Here is a 20,659-nt window from a genome sequence, read left to right as displayed (position 1 = left end):
AGGTGAGTGTGCACATATATTGTATGTGAGTTATAGGCGAGTGTGCATGGTGTGATAGTCTACTAAATAATTCTCTTGTGTGCACATAGTAATTTTTTTGCGTTCTCACATGATTTTTCGTTATATACAATGAGAGAGAAATTGATACATCCCATGAGCACTACAAATAACTTACACATATGCATGTGTATTCTTATTGTACAGGCCGTATGGATGTGACGCCTTCAGATGGCTCAGTAGTTGAGTACAGAGGAGAACCGTATGTGTGTGATCACGTGAAGACTGAGGAGGATGAAGTTCCTATCAATACGGCTACAGGTGATTAGCACTAATTAACACATTACCCTCAAACATCTGCTAGATATAGCGCAGGTCTTGCCTCCACATGCAGTCCTAGCACAGCTTTGCCAGTGAAGTTGCGCTAGTTAAACCCAAAACGACCACAGATGTACAGGGTACGTCTGTCATTAAGGGGTTAAGTAAAGGGAATATTCTGTGATGGTGACATTTTGCCTCATGTAAATAACAGTTATATTTTCTCAGATGGTTACACAGCAGACACAAGTCAGTGAGCAGCTCATGTATGAATAACTAAGGAATAGATTACAAATGAAGCACAAAACTATAATCACTACTGAGTGCTAACTCTGCTCAAGATAAATCTATAGTGCTCCTATTCTTGAACTCATATTACAAGTTGAACGTAAAATGTTATCGGAAGAGCCAACGTCTCAGGCGCACTAACATCTGGAGGTCGTTTATTGTGACCTCGCTGAGTCCCTTTCTGCATAGACTTCTGTATATTTGTACACATATAAATAAAACACATACATATTCACCTTTGTGCACCAGACCATAGACCATATCCCTTTAAATCACTATTAGAACATTTATTTCTATGATAAACCTTGTTTTTGTGTTACATATGTATAACTATGAGTGAAATACTTTACTCTAATATATTTTACGTGTGTTTTATTGCGCATATATTCAGGCGTTAATGGCACAGTAAAGTCAAAATTAAACTTTTGTGCTTCAGATAGAGGATACAGTTTTAAACAACTTTCCAATTTACTTCTAATATCTAATTTTCTGTATTTTCTTGGTATCCTTTGTTCAATTTATAACCTAGAGGTAGCGCTCAAAGCTAATTGGAGGGGTTAAACTGAGGTTAGCAGGATTTGCTTTCTCCTAAGCGCTTTGTCTATTTCTCTTTTTTACACATTTACCCTTTGTTCAATAGCATACCTAGGTAGGCTCAGGGGGCAGCAATGCCCTACTAGCTAGCTGATGTCTGCACACAAATGCCTCTTGTCATTGGCTCAGCAGATGTTTACAGCTAGCTCCCAGTATTGATTTGCTTCTCCTTCAACAAAAGATAACATTTGATTCATTATCTTGGTAACGAAAGTACATTGAAAAGTTGTATAAAATTACTCTCTCTCTCTGAATCATGAAAGTTTTGTTTTTTACATTTTACTTCAGGTCTCTAAAAGCACTAAGTTCCCAGTGCTATTTTGTAATGTGCTCGAGTGTAACACTTATGTCGCCAATGTAATATGAGCGTTGGTAGCAAATCCTGTGCTCTTCATTCAAAGTATAGGGTGCGTTAAATAAATGTCAGCCTCGGTAAAGGGTCATGAAACCCTTAATTTTTTTTTCATGGTGCAGAGAGAGAATGAGGAGCAGAACCGTTAACGATACCCTTAGTGTGACCTTGCGCACAATCATTATCAGAGACATGAAGCTCTCAGATAGATACAGATAGAATACAATTTTATAAAAAATTTCCAATTTACTTATATTATCTAATTTTCTTCATTCTCTCGTTATCAAAGAATAGCAAGATAACAAAACAAATTAGATAATAAAAGTAAATGGGAAAGTTGTTTAAAATTGTATTCTCTCTGTATCTATATAAATTTCATGTTTCTGATAACTGTGCGCAATGTTACACTAAGGGTAACGTTAACGGTTTTGCTCCACTTGCATCTCATTGATACAGGGCACTGGTGAGTGTACGTGTGTGATGTGTCTGAGGGATACAGGGCTCAGGTGAGTGTATATGTGGGGCATTGTAATACTACAACTTCGTTGTGCAGTGCTAAACTGTGACCATATTTATATGATCTATCAGTACAGGTTAGTGTATGTGTGTGACGTGTCTAATATTACAATTTCCTTCTGCAGTGCTAAAAAGCTAAAATGGGACTATATTTATATGACCTATGCAGGTGATGTTAAGACTGAAGTCGCACTTAATGCTGAACAAACAAATGATCTGTATGTAAAGAGTCAGCAGGAAGCCGTGAAGCAGGAAATCGGTGACAATATCAGTACAGGTGAGTGCACGTGTGTGATGTGTCTGAGAGGTACAGATCATCTGTCCCACTAAGCACATAGGTTTTTATTACAGAAAAGGAAGACATTTTTAGAGCCATCATCTCTTTTCAGTAAAACACACAGATGAAAATGCCCCTGTTATTTGTAGGTGATTGTGATATCATTTATGTAGGACTGAAATCCAAGTCTAAAGAAAATAATTATTTCTTTCTAATGACATGGTGAGTCCACAGATCATCTAATTACTATTGTGAATTTCTTTTTTTAAGACAGGATGAGTCCACGGATCATCTTAATTACTAATGGGATATTCACCTCCTGATCAGCCGGAGGAGGCAAAGAAGCACCACAGCAGAGCTGTTAAATAGCTCCTCCCTTCCCTCCCAGTTCCGTCATTCTCTTTGCCTACGTTAGTGATAGGAAGAGGTAAAGTGAGGTGTTAGTATAGATTCTTCAATCAAGAGTTTATTATTTTTAAAGTAGTGCAAGATTGTGCTGCTTTGTCCTAGGGTGTAGCCGTAGTCCATATCAGTCTCTTCAGTAGATCCTTGGTGGCTTTAAAGCATTGGGAACTTGTGGGACATAATTCTCACTGCACCTCCCATATTTGTTTGCTGCCCTAACCCTGAAAACCTGAGGCATATTTAATCAGGAATTTCATTTTTTTCAGAGGTCCATGTGGGGGATAGGACTCCTCAAACCTGCTGAACTGCCTTTGCTGTCAGGCAGACATATGAGGTAAGTGCTTATTTATTTTTCCTGGGACACTTAGAGGAAAAGGAGCACTTTTATTACACTTCATTACATTTCACATAAGGCTTATGGTTGCACAATATAACGTATAAGCGCTTGGGACATATACACTCTCAGGGTCTGAGGGGACCAGACAGCATATTACAGGCACTGGGGCTGGGAGAAAGCATAATTATGGTGGTTTTTATTAATATGGCGTTATTTACCATAGCTATAACGGCCAAGAGTGTGTCGTTGCGCTTAGCCACGCCCACGATGGGCGGATCTTCTAGATTGCGCGCCTTTCATACTGCGCCTCTATCTAGAGACGGTTCAGACAGAGTTACACGCATGATATTGCTCTGCCTAAAAGCGCATGTTGGCTTAGATTTTACAAGCGTTTTTAGACTGGAAGCGCTGCTGAATATTTTCCCCATCGAATCAGGATCGCTGCCCTACAGGGAGTGAAGGATCCGGTTCTTACAGTCAGGTAGACACCTCAGCAGAGCTGCTGAGGTGTGGGGGTGTCTTTATTTTTAGTCTATAGCTGTTTGAGAACGTTGTTTTGTACTTTTTCTTGCATGCAGTAAAAAAAGTTACACTTTAAAATTTAAAGAAACAGTAAAGTTTTTTTGATAAAAAATTTTTTGTGTAAAAATTAAAATTTTCATTGCATATTTACATTTTTGTGACTAAATATGGACACAGGAGCTTTGCAAAATTTTACTTGCTCTATGTGTTTGGATGCTAATGTGGAACCACCAATCTCTTTCTGTCCCTCATGCATTGAGAGCGCTATAGATTGTAGAGAAATTATTTTTCCTGAACAAATCTTTTCAAAGGCAGATGCTTCCCAAAAGTCTACCGACGAGGTGAAAGGTGTGCCGCAGCTTTCTCCCCAAGCGTCCCAAACTCTAACGCCCGCTCAAGCAGTGTCCTGTACTCCTACTTTGGCGCCTGCAGTTACCTTGAAAGACATAGCTTCTCTTATGTCCTCTACAATTTATGAAGCATTGTCTTTTCCTATGCTGCAAGGCAAACGTAAGAGGAAAGCCAGACAATCAGTAAGTGAGGTTGTGGATGCCATGGAAGTTCCCTCCCAACCGGAAGAGGAGGGTAATGCAATTCAATCTGAATGTGAAATTTCAGATTCAGCAAGTTCATTGCCTCTGACGGACTCGGAGGTTGTAACCTTTAGGTTTAAGCTAGAACACCTCCGCCTGTTGCTCAGGGAGGTTTTAGTTAACTTAGACGACTGTGATTTCACAGTAGTGGTGGCCCCTTTAAAGTCTAGTAAACTGGACAAATATTTTGAAACTCCTTCTTTCTCAGACATATTTCCTGTTACAAAGCGAGCTTCGGAGATCGTTACTAAAGAATGGGAGGAGACCAGGTATTCCCTTTTCTCCCTCACCTATCTTTAAGAAGATGTTTCCCATAGCTGATGCCTTCAAGGAGGCTTGGCAGACCGTTCCTAAAGTGGAAGGGCCTGTTTCCACCTTAGCCAAGAGAACTACTATTCCCATAGAGGACAGTTGTTCTTTCAAAGATCCTATTGATAAGAAGTTAGAGGGTCTACTTAAAAAGATATATGTTCACCAGGGTCTGCTATTGCAGCCTGCTGCATGCATTGCTACCATCACGGGTGCGGCAGCATACTGGTTAGATGCTCTATCTGAGTCTCTCAGGACCGAAACTCCCTTGGAGGAGATCCAAGACAGGATAAAAGCTCTGAAGACTAGCTAATTCCATCATTACAGACGCTTCTCTTCAAATCATCAAACTGGCAGCTAAAAGTTCAGGTTTCTCTGTCCTAGCCCGCAGAGTCCTATGGTTAAAACCTTGGTCTGCGGACGTGTCATCTAAGTCTAAGCTTCTAGCGATTCCTTACAAGGGGAAGACCTTGTTTGACCCTGACTTGACGGAAATTATTTCATATATATCGGGAGACAAGGATCATCTACTCCCTCGGGATAAGAGAAACAAGCTAAAGGGATGACAGAATCATTTTCGTTCCTTTCAAAATTTCAAGGGAAATTCTTCCTCTTCCTCCTATAAGCAGGAACAATCCAAGCCTGCTTGGAGACCCAACTAGTCTTGGAACAAGGCCAAACAGTCCAGGAAGCCTGCTGCTGATTCCAAGACTTCATGAAGGGCATGCCCCCGATCCGGGTCCAAATCTGGTAGTGGGCAGACTATCCTTCTTTGTTTAAACCTTGGTTTGGGACGTTCAGGATCCCTGGGCAATAGAGATAGTGTCCCAGGGATACAAATTGGAGTTCAAGAGTTTTCCTCCCAGACGCAGGTTTCGACTTTCAAGATTATCTGCAGACCAGATAAAGAAAGAGGCGTTCTTACATTGTTTAAAATACCTTTCTATCATGGGAGTGATTGTTCCCGTCCCAGTACAGAAACAAGGTCAGGGTTTTTATTCCAACCTGTTTGTGGTCCCCAAAAAGGAGGGAACCTTCAGACCAATTTTAGATCTCAAGAGTCTAGACAAATTTCTCAGAGTTCCATCCTTCAAGATGGAAACTATACTTTCCATTATCCCATTGATCCAAGAGGGTCAATTTATGACAACAGTGGATTTAAAGGACGCGTATCTACATGTTCCCATTCACAGGGATCATTATTATTATTATTATTATTCTTTATTTATAAAGCGCCAACAGATTCCGCAGCACTGCCCATAGGTACAAGGATAACAGTACAGTGGAGAAACAATACGATAAGACACAACATTTTACAGACAAATACAGGGGGAATTGAGGGTCCTGTTCCCGTGGGAACTTAGAATCTAGATGGGTAGGAGGATTGGAAACAGGAGGTGGGGACTGCAGAGGTGAGAATGATATTAGTGAGGAGTTAGAGGGCAACTGTTAGTTAATTGGTTAGTTTGTTAATAAGTCGGGTGATAAGCTTCCCTGAACAGAAAGGTCTTTAGGGAACGTTTAAAGGAGGAGAGGTTAGGGGCAAGTCTAACATCTCGAGGAAGTGCGTTCCAGAGGGTTGGTGCCGCACGAGAGAAGTCCTGTAGTCTAGAATGAGAGGAGGTGATGGTAGAGGATGCAAGAAGCAGGTCGTTGTTGGATCTTAGGGGACGGGCAGGAGTATATTTGTTGATGAGTGAGGACAGGTAGGGTGGGGCAGCATTGGTGAGGGCTTTGTAGGTCAGGGTGAGAATTTTTAATTTAACTCTGTTGTGAATGGGGAGCCAGTGAAGGGACTCACAGAGAGGCGCAGCAGAAACAGAGCGTCGAGAGAGGTGGATTAGTCTGGCAGATGCATTTAGGACGGATTGGAGGGGAGAGAGGCGGGGAGAGAGGGAGGCCAGTTAGTAAGTTGTTACAGTAGTCAAGTCGGGAAATTACCAGGGAGTGGATGAGCTGTTTGGTAGTTTCAGCACTCAGAAACGGGCGAATTTTGGAGATATTGCGTAGGTGGTTGCGGCAGGATGAAGAGAGCAGTTGGATGTGGGGAATGAAGGACAGATTTGAGTCAAGCGTGACTCAGGGGCAGCGGACTTGGGGTGATGGGGAGATAGTGGTGCCGCCAACAGTGATAGAAAAATTAGAGACTGGAGTGGAGCTAGAGGGGGGAATTAGAAGTAGTTCGGTCTTGGACATATTTATTTTTAGGTGGTGAGAGGCCATCCAGGAGGAAATGCCAGATAAGCAGTCACTGATGTGAGAGTTGACAGAAGGAGAGAGTGCAGGGGTGGAAAGATAGATCTGGGTATCATCAGCATAGAGGTGATAGCTGAAGCCATAGCTGTTGACAAGTTTACCCAGTGAAGAAGTGTAAATAGAGAAGAGTAGAGGACCCAGGACAGAGCCTTGAGGTACTCCAACAGACAGGGGCAATAGAGAGGAGGAGTCACCAGCAAAAGAGACTGAGAAGGATCTGTTAGAGAGATAAGAGTGAATCCAGGAGAGGGCAGTGTCACAGAGACCAAGAGAACTGAGAGACTGTAGGAGAAGGGGATGGTCAACAGTGTCAAAGGCAGCAGATAGGTCAAGTAAGATGAGTATAGAGTAGTAGCCTTTGTTTTTAGCAGAAAGGAGATCGTTAGTAACCTTGGTGAGGGCAGTTTCAGTTAAGTGTTGGGGAAGGAAGCCAGATTGCAGGGGGTCGAGCAATGAGTTGGAGGACAGGAAGTGGGTTAGGCGATTGAAAACTAGTTTTTCGAGGAGTTTTGAAGCTAGTGGGAGCAGTAATATGGGGTGGTAGTTTGCAGGGGAGTTAGGGTCGAGGGAGGGTTTTTTGAGGATGGGGGTGACCTTCGCATGTTTGAAGGAGGATCATCACAAGTTCCTAAGGTGTACCTCCCAGGACAAGCACTTCCAGTTCGTGGCTCTGCCTTTTGGTCTGGCCACGGCTCCAAGAATATTTACAAGGGTTCTGGGGTCTCTCCTGGCGGTTCTCCGACCACAAGGCATTGGGGTGGCACCTTATCTGGACGATATTCTAGTTCAGACGCCATCTTTTCAACAAGCAAGATCCCATACCGACCTGGTGTTACCTTCCTAAGAACTCACAGGTGGAAGATAAATTTGGGAAAAAGTTCCTTGACTCCAAGTACAAGGATAATTTTCTTGGGAACCATAATAGATTCCCTATCCATGAAGATCTTTCTGACAGAAGTCAGGAAATCAAAGATTATCGATACTTGTCTAGCCCTTCAGGCTGTCAGAGGCTCAGTGCATGGAGGTTATCGGGCTGATGATGGCGGCAATGGATATCATCCCGTTTGCTCAGTTCCATCTCAGACCTCTGCAGCTAAGCATGCTCAGGCGATGGAACGGGGATTATGCAGACTTGTCTCCTCAGATAACTCTGGAGCAGGAAATGAGATTCTCTTCAATGGTGGATCATCTTTCCCAGGGAACCTGCTTTCGCAGACCGTCTTGGGTGATTGTGACAACAGATGCCTGCCTTTTAGGGTGGGGAGCTGTCTGGGGCTCTCTAATGGCTCAGGGACTTGGACTCAGCCAGAGTCTGTTCTTCCTATAAACATCCTGAAACTGAGAGTGATCTTCAATGCTGTTCTGGCCTGGCCTCAGTTAGCCTTGGCCAAGTTTATCAGGTTCTATTCGGACAACATAACTTCAGTAGCCTTCATCATTAATCAGGGAGGAACGAGGAGTTCCTTAGCGATGACAGAAGTAACCAAGATAATTCAGTGGGCGGAGGCCCATTCTTGCTACCTGTCAGCGATCCACATCCCAGGGGTGGACAACTGGGAGGTGGACTTTCTGAGCAGACAGACCTTTCATCCGGGGGAGTGGGAACTCCATCCGGAAGTGTTCTCCAGCCTGATTCTCAAATGGGGTCAGCCGGAGTTGGATCTCATGGCATCTCGACAGAATGCCAAGCTCCTGAGATAAGGGTTGACGTACAGGGACCCCCAGGTGGAACTGATAGATGCCCTGGCGGTTCCTTGGAACTTCATTCTAGTATACCTGTTTCCTCCGTTTGCTCTTCTTCCTTGGGTAATTGCTCAAATCAAACAGTAGAGGGCTTCAGTGATCCTCATAGCACCGGCCTGGCCTCGCAGAATTTGGTATGCAGATCTGGTGGAGATGGCTTCTCTGCCACCTTGGAGACTTCCGTTTAAGAAAGACCTTCTGATGACACTATTATTTTCCTCCCTCCCATGTGGGAATCTTAAGTGATATTATTGGATGGAGGTGTGTCTCAATTAATCAGTAAGAGTGAGTCTGTTTAAATAAGAAATGGGGATTTACACTCCAATTTTATTCAGCTTGGACAACGGCAGGAGGCCAAAACGCGTCAGCTGTGTTCTGATAAACTCTTTTTGCTACATATGTGTTATTAGCTTTTATTTTTTACTAATAAATGCAGTTTTCTATATTTGTGCTCTGCTTCAAAATCCTTTCACATTATTAGACAGCGGGACACAAGCCTCCTCAGAGGATTACGGCTCATTCTACGAGAGCAGTGACGTCCTCTTGGGTCTTCGAAAATGAGGCCTCTATGGATCAGATTTGTAGGGCGGCTACCTGGTCCTCCTTACATTCTTTTTCCTAAATTCTTTATGCATTTTTGCTTTTGTTGAAGCAGCTTTCGGGAGAAAGGGTTTTGCAAGCTGTGGTGCCCTCAGATTGGGGCTGCCTCTCCTTTTTGCCTTCCTGTTAGCATTCAGAGTCCTCTGGAGCTTGGGTATAATTTCCCACAAGTAACGAATGCAGCTGTGGACTCTCCCTGTACAGAAGGAAAGGAAATTTTCTGGTAAGCGTAATTTATGTTATTCCTATCTAACTCGCTTTATTGCTTGACACCTGTATTTACTGTTGTTCTAATGTCATTTATATGGAATGTTTCTTACTGATGTGACTGCTAGTGTTGAAGGCTGAGGCATATTTAACTTTTATTACACAATTTTTCACATTTTTTTTTATAAACAGAAATGTATTTATTCTTTTTTTTCCAGGTGAAAATGATGCTAAGATTTCATGTAACATGGAACAAACAGAAGATCAGTGGCTAAGAAATATTCCAGAACCACCAGAGCAGGAAATATGTGACAATATAGGTATAGGTGAGTGTATGTGTGTGACGAACCAAGGTTATCCAACCCTGCGCCAGTCACTTATTTGGCACAGAAAGAGTTATCAGCCCCCTTTTTCTGTCACCAATAGGTCACAATCTAGCCACACCAGGCAAGCTTGTGATTCAGTTTAGTGGGTGCATGGGTTAACCACACTCCCCTAGTCTGTACTAGACGTAAGAGAAATGCCCAAAACTCCCTTTTAATGCCAGCCACAATAAACTATAAATCCTATAGCTCAAATACTGCCACCACTTAAAATTTATTAAAGGGAAAATCCTAAGAAAAACCCCAGACTTTACACATTAACCCTCTAAATATAATTTAGCAGAAAATAACCTAAGTTATACAGTTCTAATATTCCAGTCTCTTTCAGTAACGTGGTTCAATTATTAGACATGAAATATTATGCACAATGCATTAATAAAAAGTTGTTACAAATAAAATTACACACGCAAACAGTGTTTTAAAATAAAAAGGAGAAAAATAACAGACCTAATACTTCACTAGCTTATGAGTCTGCCCCCAGGGAGATGGGCAAGAAGAAAAGTTGTCACTCACGCTGTAGCAAGCAGCCTCCCATGTAGAATGAACACTTTCAGTGTTAACACCCAAAACCCTTATACTTTTTTTCCCTTAGATCAAGTTCCTGACCACACCCTCCTGGGCAGGCTAAGAAACCCCCCTGTCTTTAAACACATATAGGCATTAGACCAATGTCCTTTTATTGGCCTCATCAGGATGTGGGGGAGAAGCACTGTGGTATCTCTGGAGCTGACAGATTGACTCAATGCATACACAATAACATTTGGAGGAAGGGTTTTTTAGAAACTATTTATGATGGGTTCTGGCACTTCAAAGAAAACACAAACAAACCCAGTGCACAGCTATTTCTAAAAAACAAACAACGGTTCTTAGTTCAAGCCACACAGAATTAACCCCTTCTTAGCTAAATCCTGAGGTTTTCGTGACACCTCCCCCAATAAGAGGCGCAAAAGGGGGTGGCTACAAGCCACTCCCGATGCGTATCAAAGGGAGCTTACCCTTGCGGTGATAACGCCATTGCCAGACAAATTGCACATAGCAGTTTGGCCAGCAGGATGCCCTCCTTTTAAAAGTGACACACTAGTTGCTCTACCCAACTGATTGAATATATTGCAGGGCCCCTCCCATGCAGCCTGTAGCTGGTTCTGCCTCATGGGTGTTAGTACCAGAACATTTTGCCCCATCTCATATACTCCCTCTCTGGCAGTAAAATCCTGCAACTGTTTTTGTGGGAATATGGCATCTCTGGGTTTTGCAGGTACCTCCCCCAATATGGCTTGCATCTTATCCCTGGATAACACATCATCCCTTGTTACAGAGGTGCCTGTGAAACCTAGGGTCTTGCTACCTATGGTGTGCTCTCTGAACATATTGTGTGCTGTCAGTTGCTGCTTAACTACCATAGGATCTTGCCCTCCCACTGGAGTAGAATTCCTATACTCCTGCACTCTGTTATGGTTGGTAGGGGGTTGACTAACTGCCCCCCTCCTCTCCACTCTGTGTTCTAACTGCTGAGCCTGCTGGGGACACTGATGCTGCACATCTATCAGTGTATTTGCTGAATGGCACTGTGGGGCTGTGTAAATACACTTCTCTGTACTCCTCCCCCCTGTGCCTGCAGTCTGTGTCAGTCTCTGTCCCCTAGTCTGTGCAGTCTGTTTATAGGTCACAGCTGAGGTTACTGGGGTCTCTGTCACCCACAATCTTTCACACTCACTCTGGGGGTCCCTCAAAGAGTATCCTGTACCCTCCTCCCCCACACACTCTGAAGTCTGTGGCTCTGCTGCTTCTGTCATAGAGTGCGCTAGCTTGCCCCCCCTGCTCTCTCTCACAGTCAGTCTGCCACTTTGCATCCTCACACAGAATCTGGGATCCTTTTGACACTGGTGCAGACAAGCACACATCTTCCTTCTGCCATTTATCCCAACTATTGTCTCTTTTCACAGGGTACGGAATTGCCCCTGCCACAGACTGGCGCACATCATCCAGCGGCCCAGTCACACAGTCATTCTCTCCCCCGTCAATCTCACCTCCTTCTATAGAATCCACTGATTCAATCACAGACACTCCCCACTCATCTGCCTCCTATCACAAACAGTTTCTCCCTGTACAGTTAAACTTGGTTCAGGCACAGACAGACCCACACAGTCTATCTGCCTTTCTCCCCCATCAGGTTCTCCTCTTACAGGTTCACCTCTCAGCACAGACACCCCCAGTTCAGGCACAGCACTTCGCACACATGCACGCTGTCCTCCCTCCTGGCAAACTTTCTCAAAGCTACGCAGGAATACTTCCACATCTCCATCTTTCTCCAGGGTGGGAAAATTCTCTGCACGCACTCTGGGAGCAGGTGGGTCTCTAGGTTCACTAACAACAGGTGAGACCATCCCTCCTCCAACCGTGCAAGCTCTAGCTGATACTCTCCGCCTGTCGTTCAGCAGCCTGTCTTTCAGCTGCCAGAGCCTCTCTCTCAGCTGCCAGAGACGCCTGTCTCTCAGCCACAGCAGCCTGTCGTTCAGCAGCCTGTCTTTCATAAAACTTTGTAATCAGTTCCATGCACAAACTTGCATCCACTGAGCCCATATGTTTAAGAACAGTTAGCAAATAACAGTCCAAGGGATCCCCAGATCCTGATGAATCGCTGCCCCCAGCTGCAGACATCTCTCCTGAGACTTCAACTGGTGTGATTTGGCTGTTATCATATTCAACAAGAACTTGTATTAGTAAATCTTTGTTCTTTGAATGTGTTGGAATATCCCGCTCCTGGCATAGGAGTATAAGTGCCTCTTTAGATCGCTGCTCGTATGCCTCCATAGCAAAAATAAAATAGAAAAGAAAAACAGAGAATAGGGAAGGGGACTGTTTGCAATGTGTGACTATATAATGCACTGAGTTTTAGCCTTTGGAAATTGTAAGAAACAATTTCTTTTAGTACCGGGATTTTCACACTAGCAAATCCACACGCACTAAAATCTAATAATAAAAAAATTATCTACACCGCTGCCCACCAATTTGTGACGAACCAAGGTTATCCAACCCTGCGCCAGTCACTTATTTGGGACAGAAAGGGTTATCAGCCACCTTTTTCTGTCACCAATAGGTCACAATCTAGCCATACCAGGCAAGCTTGTGATTCAGTTTAGTGGGTGCACGGGTTAACCACACTCCCCTAGTCTGTACTAGACGTAAGAGAAATGCCCAAAACTCCCTTTTAATGCCAGCCACAATAAACTATAAATCCTATAGCTCCAATACTGCCACCACTTAAAATTTATTAAAGGGAAAATCCTAAGAAAAACCCCAGACTTTACACATTAACCCTCTAAATATAATTTAGCAGAAAATAACCTAAATTATACAGTTCTAATATTCCAGTCTCTTTCAGTAACGTGGTTCAATTATTAGACAAAGGCCAAACTTAATAAAGGAATTATTTATTATGCCAAAAATATTATGCACAATGCATTATTAATAAAAAAGTTGTTACAAATAAAATTACACACGCAAACAGTGTTTTAAAATAAAAAGGAGAAAAATAACAGACCAAATACTTCACTATCTTATGAGTCTGCCCCCAGGGAGATGGGCAAGAAGAAAAGTTGTCACCCACGCTGTAGCAAGCAGCCTCCCATGTAGAATGAACACTTTCAGTGTTAACACCCAAGACCCTTATACTTTTTTTCCCTTAGATCAAGTTCCTGACCACACCCTCCTGGGCAGGCTAAGAAACCCCCCTGTCTTTAAACACATATAGGCATTAGACCAATGTCCTTTTATTGGCCTCATCAGGATGTGGGGGAGAAGCACTGTGGTATCTCTGGAGCTGACAGATTGACTCAATGCATACACAATAACATTTGGAGGAAGGGTTTTTTAGAAACTATTTATGATGGGTTCTGGCACTTCAAAGAAAACACAAACAAACCCAGTGCACAGCTATTTCTAAAAAACAAACAACGGTTCTTAGTTCAAGCCACACAGAATTAACCCCTTCTTAGCTAAATCCTGAGGTTTTCGTGACAATGTGTGACATGTCTGAGGGATGCAGGGTGCAGGTGAGTGTACATGGAGATTTTTCACAGATTGATATCCTTTTCGTTTAGCTGTATTGGGATCTTTAAGCCTTTACAGCTAAATAATCCTCATCATCTATATGATATAACAGAATTGCCTGAGTAATACAGTTGGCTGGGAAGCTGCTAATTATCCCAGAAGGTGTAGTTGACACGTGAGTGAGATTCTTCTCTCAGATGATTTTATATATTGCTTAGATATACTACACCGCCTGGAAGCTATTTTCTTTGTTTTTGATGTTGTAGTGTCATCTTTGTTTTAAACACAAGCAGTAGTTATAAAGATTAGTTTATGGACTGAAATAATTGTATTACTAAAAGACTCTGTGAACACAATTTTAAAAGGACATGATGCATTAGGTAGCAAAACAACATTCATTTTAAAAACATCATTCATTTTAATTTAGTTTGGTCTTTGACTGAGTCCTTAACATGATGATAAATCCTAGCGTTTGTGAAACGCTAGGATTTACCATTGGAACAAATAAAGGGGACTTTCATTCATGAAGTATAAAATACTTCACCTCTCAGCCAAATAGGGGAAATAGCGTTCTGACGGTGGGCTGCTTTTAGCAGCTGAGAATGGCAAACACTTGGAACAAATAAAGGAGCTTTCATAATGAAGTATTTTATACTTCATGAATGAAAGTCATCTTTATTTGTTCCAATGGCAAATACTAGCGTTTCACAAATGCTAGCATTTGCCATCACTTTAAGCCTTAGCATGAAAGCTGTGAAAGGTCTAGTTGTCACAGTGTCTTCTACAATTGTAGGGGACTGACTAAATCAGAACAGTTTATATGTTCTCATGATAAAATAATTATGTAATTAATAACATTACTCCCATTGTGTTTCTTATTGACAGGTAAATTCACAAACTGCAATAATCCTAGTCATGATCAGAGTGCAGATTGTGGGAAATATTTTCTTAAGAAATCACATCTTTTCAAACATCTAAAAATGTATACAGGAGGAAAAGGATTTTCATGTTCTGGCTGTGGGAAATGTTTTAATAAGAAATCAAATCTTATTACCCATCAGAAAATTCATACAGGGGAGAAAGCATTTTCATGTGCTGACTGCGGAAAATGTTTTACTGTGAAATCAACTCTTCTTGTGCATCAGAAAACTCATACAGAAGAGAAATGTTTTTCGTGTTCTGACTGTGGGAAATGTTTTACTCAGATAGCAAATCTTATTATGCGTCAGAAAATTCATACAGTAGAAAAAGCATTTTCATGTTCTGACTGTGGAAAATGTTTTATTAGAAAATCAAATCTTATTAGGCATCAGAAAATTCATACAGGAGAGAAAGCATTTTCATGTTCGGACTGTGGAAAATGTTTTAATCTGAAACAAACTTAATAAGCATCAGAAAATTCATACAGGGGAGAAAGGATTTTCATGCTCTGACTGTGGGAAATGTTTTACTCACAAAACAAATCTTATTATGCATCAGAAAATTCATACAGGAGAGAAAGCATTTTCATGTTCTGACTGTGGAAAATGTTTTTTTAGAAAATCAAATCTTATGCACCAGAAAATTCATACAGTAGAAAAAGCATTTTCATGTTCTGACTGTGGAAAATGTTTTATTAGAAAATCAAATCTTATTAGGCATCAGAAAATTCATACAGGAGAGAAAGCATTTTCATGTTTGGACTGTGGAAAATGTTTTAATCAGAAAGAAACTCTTAGGGGGGTAGTTATCAAGCCGTCAACCTCAAATACGCTGCGTATTCCGCAGCGTATTTGTGGCGAGGCTGATACGCCTTAGTTATCAAAGGCTCGAGACCGGCAAAAGTAGAATTTTGTGACGTCAGCTTCGATCCGCCGGACTCAGTCCGACACAGATCGATTCTTACGTCACTCCAGATGTTCCGCACACAAGTGCGGCACATTCTCACTACTTTTGCTAGCTATCAAAAAACTAGCAGGTACGATCAGCAGTTTTACGGCCCAGCGTACCTGGTTTTCAAAGCGCCAGCCTGGAGGCGGCGGATCCCATAGGAATCAATGGGAGTCTGACCATAGCGAAAGTACAAGTTCGCTGCTGACAGACATCCCATTGATTCCTATGGGAGCTGTCTACACCTAACACCCTAACATGTACCCCGAGTCTAAACACCACTAATCTGACCCCCCCTACACCGCCGCAACTAAATAAAGTTATTACCCCCTAAACCGCCGCTCCCGGAGCCCACCGCAAGCTACTCTATACATATTAACCCCTAAACCGCCGCTCCCGGAGCCCACCGCAACTATAATAAATGTATTAACCCCTAACCCGCCGCTCCCTGAACCCGCCGCAACCTATATTAAATGTATTAACCCCTATCCTGCCCCCCCTACACCGTCGCCACCTATAATACATTTATTAACCCCTATCCTGCCCCCCCTACACCGTCGCCACCTATAATACATTTATTAACCCCTATCCTGCCCCCCCTACACCGTCGCCACCTATAATAAATTTATTAACCCCTATCCTGCCCCCCACTATGCCGCCGCCACTGTAATAAAATGATTAACCCCTAAACCTAACCCTAACCCTAACGCCCCCTAACTTAAATATTAATTAAATAAATCTAAATAAATTAACTCTTATTAACTAAATGAATCCTATTTAAAACTAAATACTTACCTTTAAAATAAACCCTAATATAGCTACAATATAAATAATAATTATATTCTAGCTATCTTAGGATTTTTTTTTATTTTACAGGTACCTTTCAATTTATTTTAACCATGTACAATAGCTATTAAATAGTTATTAACTATTTAATAGCTTACCTAGCTAAAATAAAGAGAAATGTACCTGTGAAATAAATCCTAACCTAAGTTACAATTACACCTAACACTACACTATACTTTACTAAATTATTCCTATTTAAAAATAAATACTTACCTGTAAAATAAACCCTAAGATAGCTACAATGTAATTAATAATTATATTATAGCTATCTTAGGATTTATATTTATTTTACAGGTAACTTTGTATTTATTTTAGCTAGTTAGAATAGTTATTAAATAGTTATTAACTATTTAATAACTACCTAGCTAAAAGAAATACAAAATTACCTGTAAAATAAATCCTAACTTAAGTTACAATTAAACCTAATACTACACTATCATTAAATTAACTAAATAAACTACCTACAAAGAACTACAATGAAATACAATTACATAAACTAACTAAAGTACAAAAAATAAAAAAAGCTAAGTTACAAAAAATAAAAAATTAAGTTACAAACATGTTAAAAATATTACAACAATTTTAAGCTACTTACACCTAATCTAAGCCCCCTAATAAAATAACAAACCCCCCCAAAATAAAAAAAATCCCTACCCTATTCTAAATTACATAAATTTCAAAGCTCTTTTACCTTACCAGCCCTTAAAAGGGCCATTTGTGGGGGCATGCCCCAAAAAGTTCAGCTCTTTTGCCTGTAAAATAAAAATACAACCCCCCCCCCAACATTAAAACCCACCACCCACATACCCCTAATCTAACCCAAACCCCCCTTACAAAAACCTAACAATAATCCCCTGAAGATCATCCTACCTTGAGTCGTCTTCACTCAGCCGAGCCACCGATGGAACTGAAGAGGACATCCGGAGCGGAAGAAGATAATCCTCCAAGCGGCGCTGAAGAAATCTTCCATCCGATGAAGTCATCATCCAGGCGGCGCTGAAGAAGTCTTCGATCCGGCCGATGTCATCTTCAAAGAGGCGCTGAAGAGGTCTTCTATCCGGGCGAAGTCATCTTCCAAGCCGGGTCTTCAATCTTCCTTCCGCCGACGCGGAACCACCTTCTTCACCGACGGACTACGACGAATGACGGCTCCTTTAAGGGACGTCATCCAAGATGGCGTCCCCTCAATTCCGATTGGCTGATAGGATTCTATCAGCCAATCGGAATTAAGGTAGGAAAATCTGATTGGCTGATGGAATCAGCCAATCAGATTCAAGTTCAATCCGATTGGCTGATCCAATCAGCCAATCAGATTGAGCTCGCATTCTATTGGCTGATCGGAACAGCCAATAGAATGCGAGCTCAATCTGATTGGCTGATTCCATCAGCCAATCAGATTTTCCTACCTTAATTCCGATTGGCTGATAGAATCCTATCAGCCAATCGGAATTGAGGGGACGCCATCTTGGATGACGTCCCTTAAAGGAGCCGTCATTCGTCGTAGTCCGTCGGTGAAGAAGGTGGTTCCGCGTCGGCGGAAGGAAGATTGAAGACCCGGCTTGGAAGATGACTTCGCCCGGATAGAAGACCTCTTCAGCGCCTCTTTGAAGATGACATCGGCCGGATCGAAGACTTCTTCAGCGCCGCCTGGATGATGACTTCATCGGATGGAAGATTTCTTCAGCGCCGCTTGGAGGATTAACTTCTTCCGCTCCGGATGTCCTCTTCAGTTCCATCGGTGGCTCGGCTGAGTGAAGACGACTCAAGGTAGGATGATCTTCAGGGGATTAGTGTTAGGTTTTTGTAAGGGGGGTTTGGGTTAGATTAGGGGTATGTGGGTGGTGGGTTTTAATGTTGGGGGGGGGGTTGTATTTTTATTTTACAGGCAAAAGAGCTGAACTTTTTGGGGCATGCCCCCACAAATGGCCCTTTTAAGGGCTGGTAAGGTAAAAGAGCTTTGAAATTTATGTAATTTAGAATAGGGTAGGGATTTTTTTTATTTTGGGGGGGTTTGTTATTTTATTAGGGGGCTTAGATTAGGTGTAAGTAGCTTAAAATTGTAGTAATATTTTTAACATGTTTGTAACTTAATTTTTTATTTTTTGTAACTTAGCTTTTTTTATTTTTTGTACTTTAGTTAGTTTATGTAATTGTATTTCATTGTAGTTATTTGTAGTTAATTTATTTAATTAATGTAATGATAGTGTAGTATTAGGTTTAATTGTAACTTAAGCTAGGATTTATTTTACAGGTAATTTTGTATTTCTTTTAGCTAGGTAGTTATTAAATAGTTATTAACTATTTAATAACTATTCTAACTAGCTAAAAGAAATACAAAGTTACCTGTAAAATAAATATAAATCCTAAGATAGCTATAATATAATTATTAATTATATTGTAGCTATCTTAGGGTTTATTTTACAGGTAAGTATTTATTTTTAAATAGGAATAATTTATTAAAGTATAGTGTAGTGTTAGGTGTAATTGTAACTTAGGTTAGGATTTATTTCACAGGTACATTTCTCTTTATTTTAGCTAGGTAAGCTATTAAATAGTTAATAACTATTTAATAGCTATTGTACATGGTTAAAATAAATTGAAAGGTACCTGTAAAATAAATATAAATCCTAAGATAGCTAGAATATAATTATTATTTATATTGTAGCTATATTAGGGTTTATTTTAAAGGTAAGTATTTAGTTTTAAATAGGATTCATTTAGTTAATAAGAGTTAATTTATTTAGATTTATTTAATTAATATTTAAGTTAGGGGGGCGTTAGGGTTAGACTTAGGTTTAGGGGTTAATCATTTTATTACAGTGGCGGCGGCGTAGTGGGGGGCAGGATAGGGGTTAATAAATTTATTATAGGTTGCGGCGGGTTCATGGAGCGGCGGTTTAGGGGTTAAACTATTTATTTAGTTGCGGAGAGGTGCGGGATCAGCAGGATAGGGGTTAATAATTTTATAATAGAGGGCGACGGTGTAGGGGGGGCAGGATAGGGGTTACTAGGTATAATGTAGGTGGCAGCGGTGTCCGGGAGCGGCGGTTTAGGGGTTAATACATTTATAAGACTTGCGGCGGGGTCTAGGAGCGGCGGTTTAGGGGTTAGTAACTTTATTTAGTTGCGGGGGCCTCCGGGGGCGCCGGTATAGGGGGTAGAACAGTGTAGTTTAGTGTGAGTGCTTAGTGACAGGCTAGCAATAAAGCTGGGAAAAAGCCGAAGGGCAGCGAGATCGGATGAGTGATAACTGTCACAGTCCGCTGCTCATCGCCCCGCGGCTTTTTGACAGCTTTATTTGATAACTTAGGCGAACGTATTCAAGGTCCGCGGCGGCGAAGGTAGGCGAGCTTAGGCGGACGTATTGGACCGGCGAAGCCAGAAAAGTAGACGGCTTGATAAGTAGCCCCCTTAATAAGCATCAGAAAATTCATACAGGGGAGAAAGGATTTTCATGCTCTGACTGTGGGAAATGTTTTACTCACAAAACGAATCTTATTATGCATCAGAAAATTCATACAGGAGAGAAAGCATTTTCATGTTCTGACTGTGGAAAATGTTTTATTAGAAAATCAAATCTTATTATGCATCAGAAAATTCATACAGTAGAAAAAGCATTTTCATGTTCTGACTGTGGAAAATGTTTTATTAGAAAATCAAATCTTATTAGGCATCAGAAAATTCATACAGGAGAGTAAGCATTTTCATGTTCGGACTGTGGAAAATGTTTTAATCTGAAACAAACTCTTAATAGGCATCAGAAAATTCTTACAGGGGAGAAAGGATTTTCATGCTCTGGCTGTGGGAAATGTTTTACTCACAAAACGAATCTTATGCATCAGAAAGTTCATACAGGAGAGAAAGCATTTTCATGTTCTGACTGTGGAAAATGTTTTATTAGAAAATCAAATCTTATTATGCATCAGAAAATTCATACAGGGGAGAAAGCATTTTCATGTTCTGACTGTGGAAAATGTTTTACTCTGAAATCAACTCTTCTTACGCATCAAAAAACTCATACAGGAGAGAAAATATTTTCATGCTCTGACTGTGGGAAGTTTTACTCAGAAATCAAATCTTATTGTGCATCAGAAAACTCATACAGGGGAGAAATAATCTTCATGTTCTAAATGTGGGAAATGTTTTAATCAGAAATCAACTCTTATTACACATCAGACAATTCATACAGGGGGCAAA

General features: G+C 41.2%; 1 protein-coding gene across 2 annotated transcripts in view; it reads left to right on the top strand.

Annotated features, from left to right (window-relative positions):
• LOC128657056 (zinc finger protein 585B-like) overlaps positions 1–15,458 on the top strand; it is a 33,875-nt gene extending 18,417 nt beyond the window's left edge. For both annotated transcript variants that reach the window (XM_053711281.1, XM_053711282.1), the window contains exons 5-8: positions 205–318; positions 2,235–2,342; positions 9,533–9,640; positions 14,633–15,458. In XM_053711281.1, coding sequence (XP_053567256.1) covers positions 205–318; positions 2,235–2,342; positions 9,533–9,640; positions 14,633–15,132 — 830 coding nt within the window. In that variant the 3' untranslated portion in view covers positions 15,133–15,458. The remainder of the gene's footprint in view (positions 1–204; positions 319–2,234; positions 2,343–9,532; positions 9,641–14,632) is intronic.
• Positions 15,459–20,659: the final 5,201 nt, after the last annotated feature.

The sequence above is a fragment of the Bombina bombina genome, chromosome 4 (assembly GCF_027579735.1).
Source record: "Bombina bombina isolate aBomBom1 chromosome 4, aBomBom1.pri, whole genome shotgun sequence".
NCBI lineage: Eukaryota > Metazoa > Chordata > Amphibia > Anura > Bombinatoridae > Bombina > Bombina bombina.
This window is presented reverse-complemented; position numbering and strand designations above follow the sequence as displayed.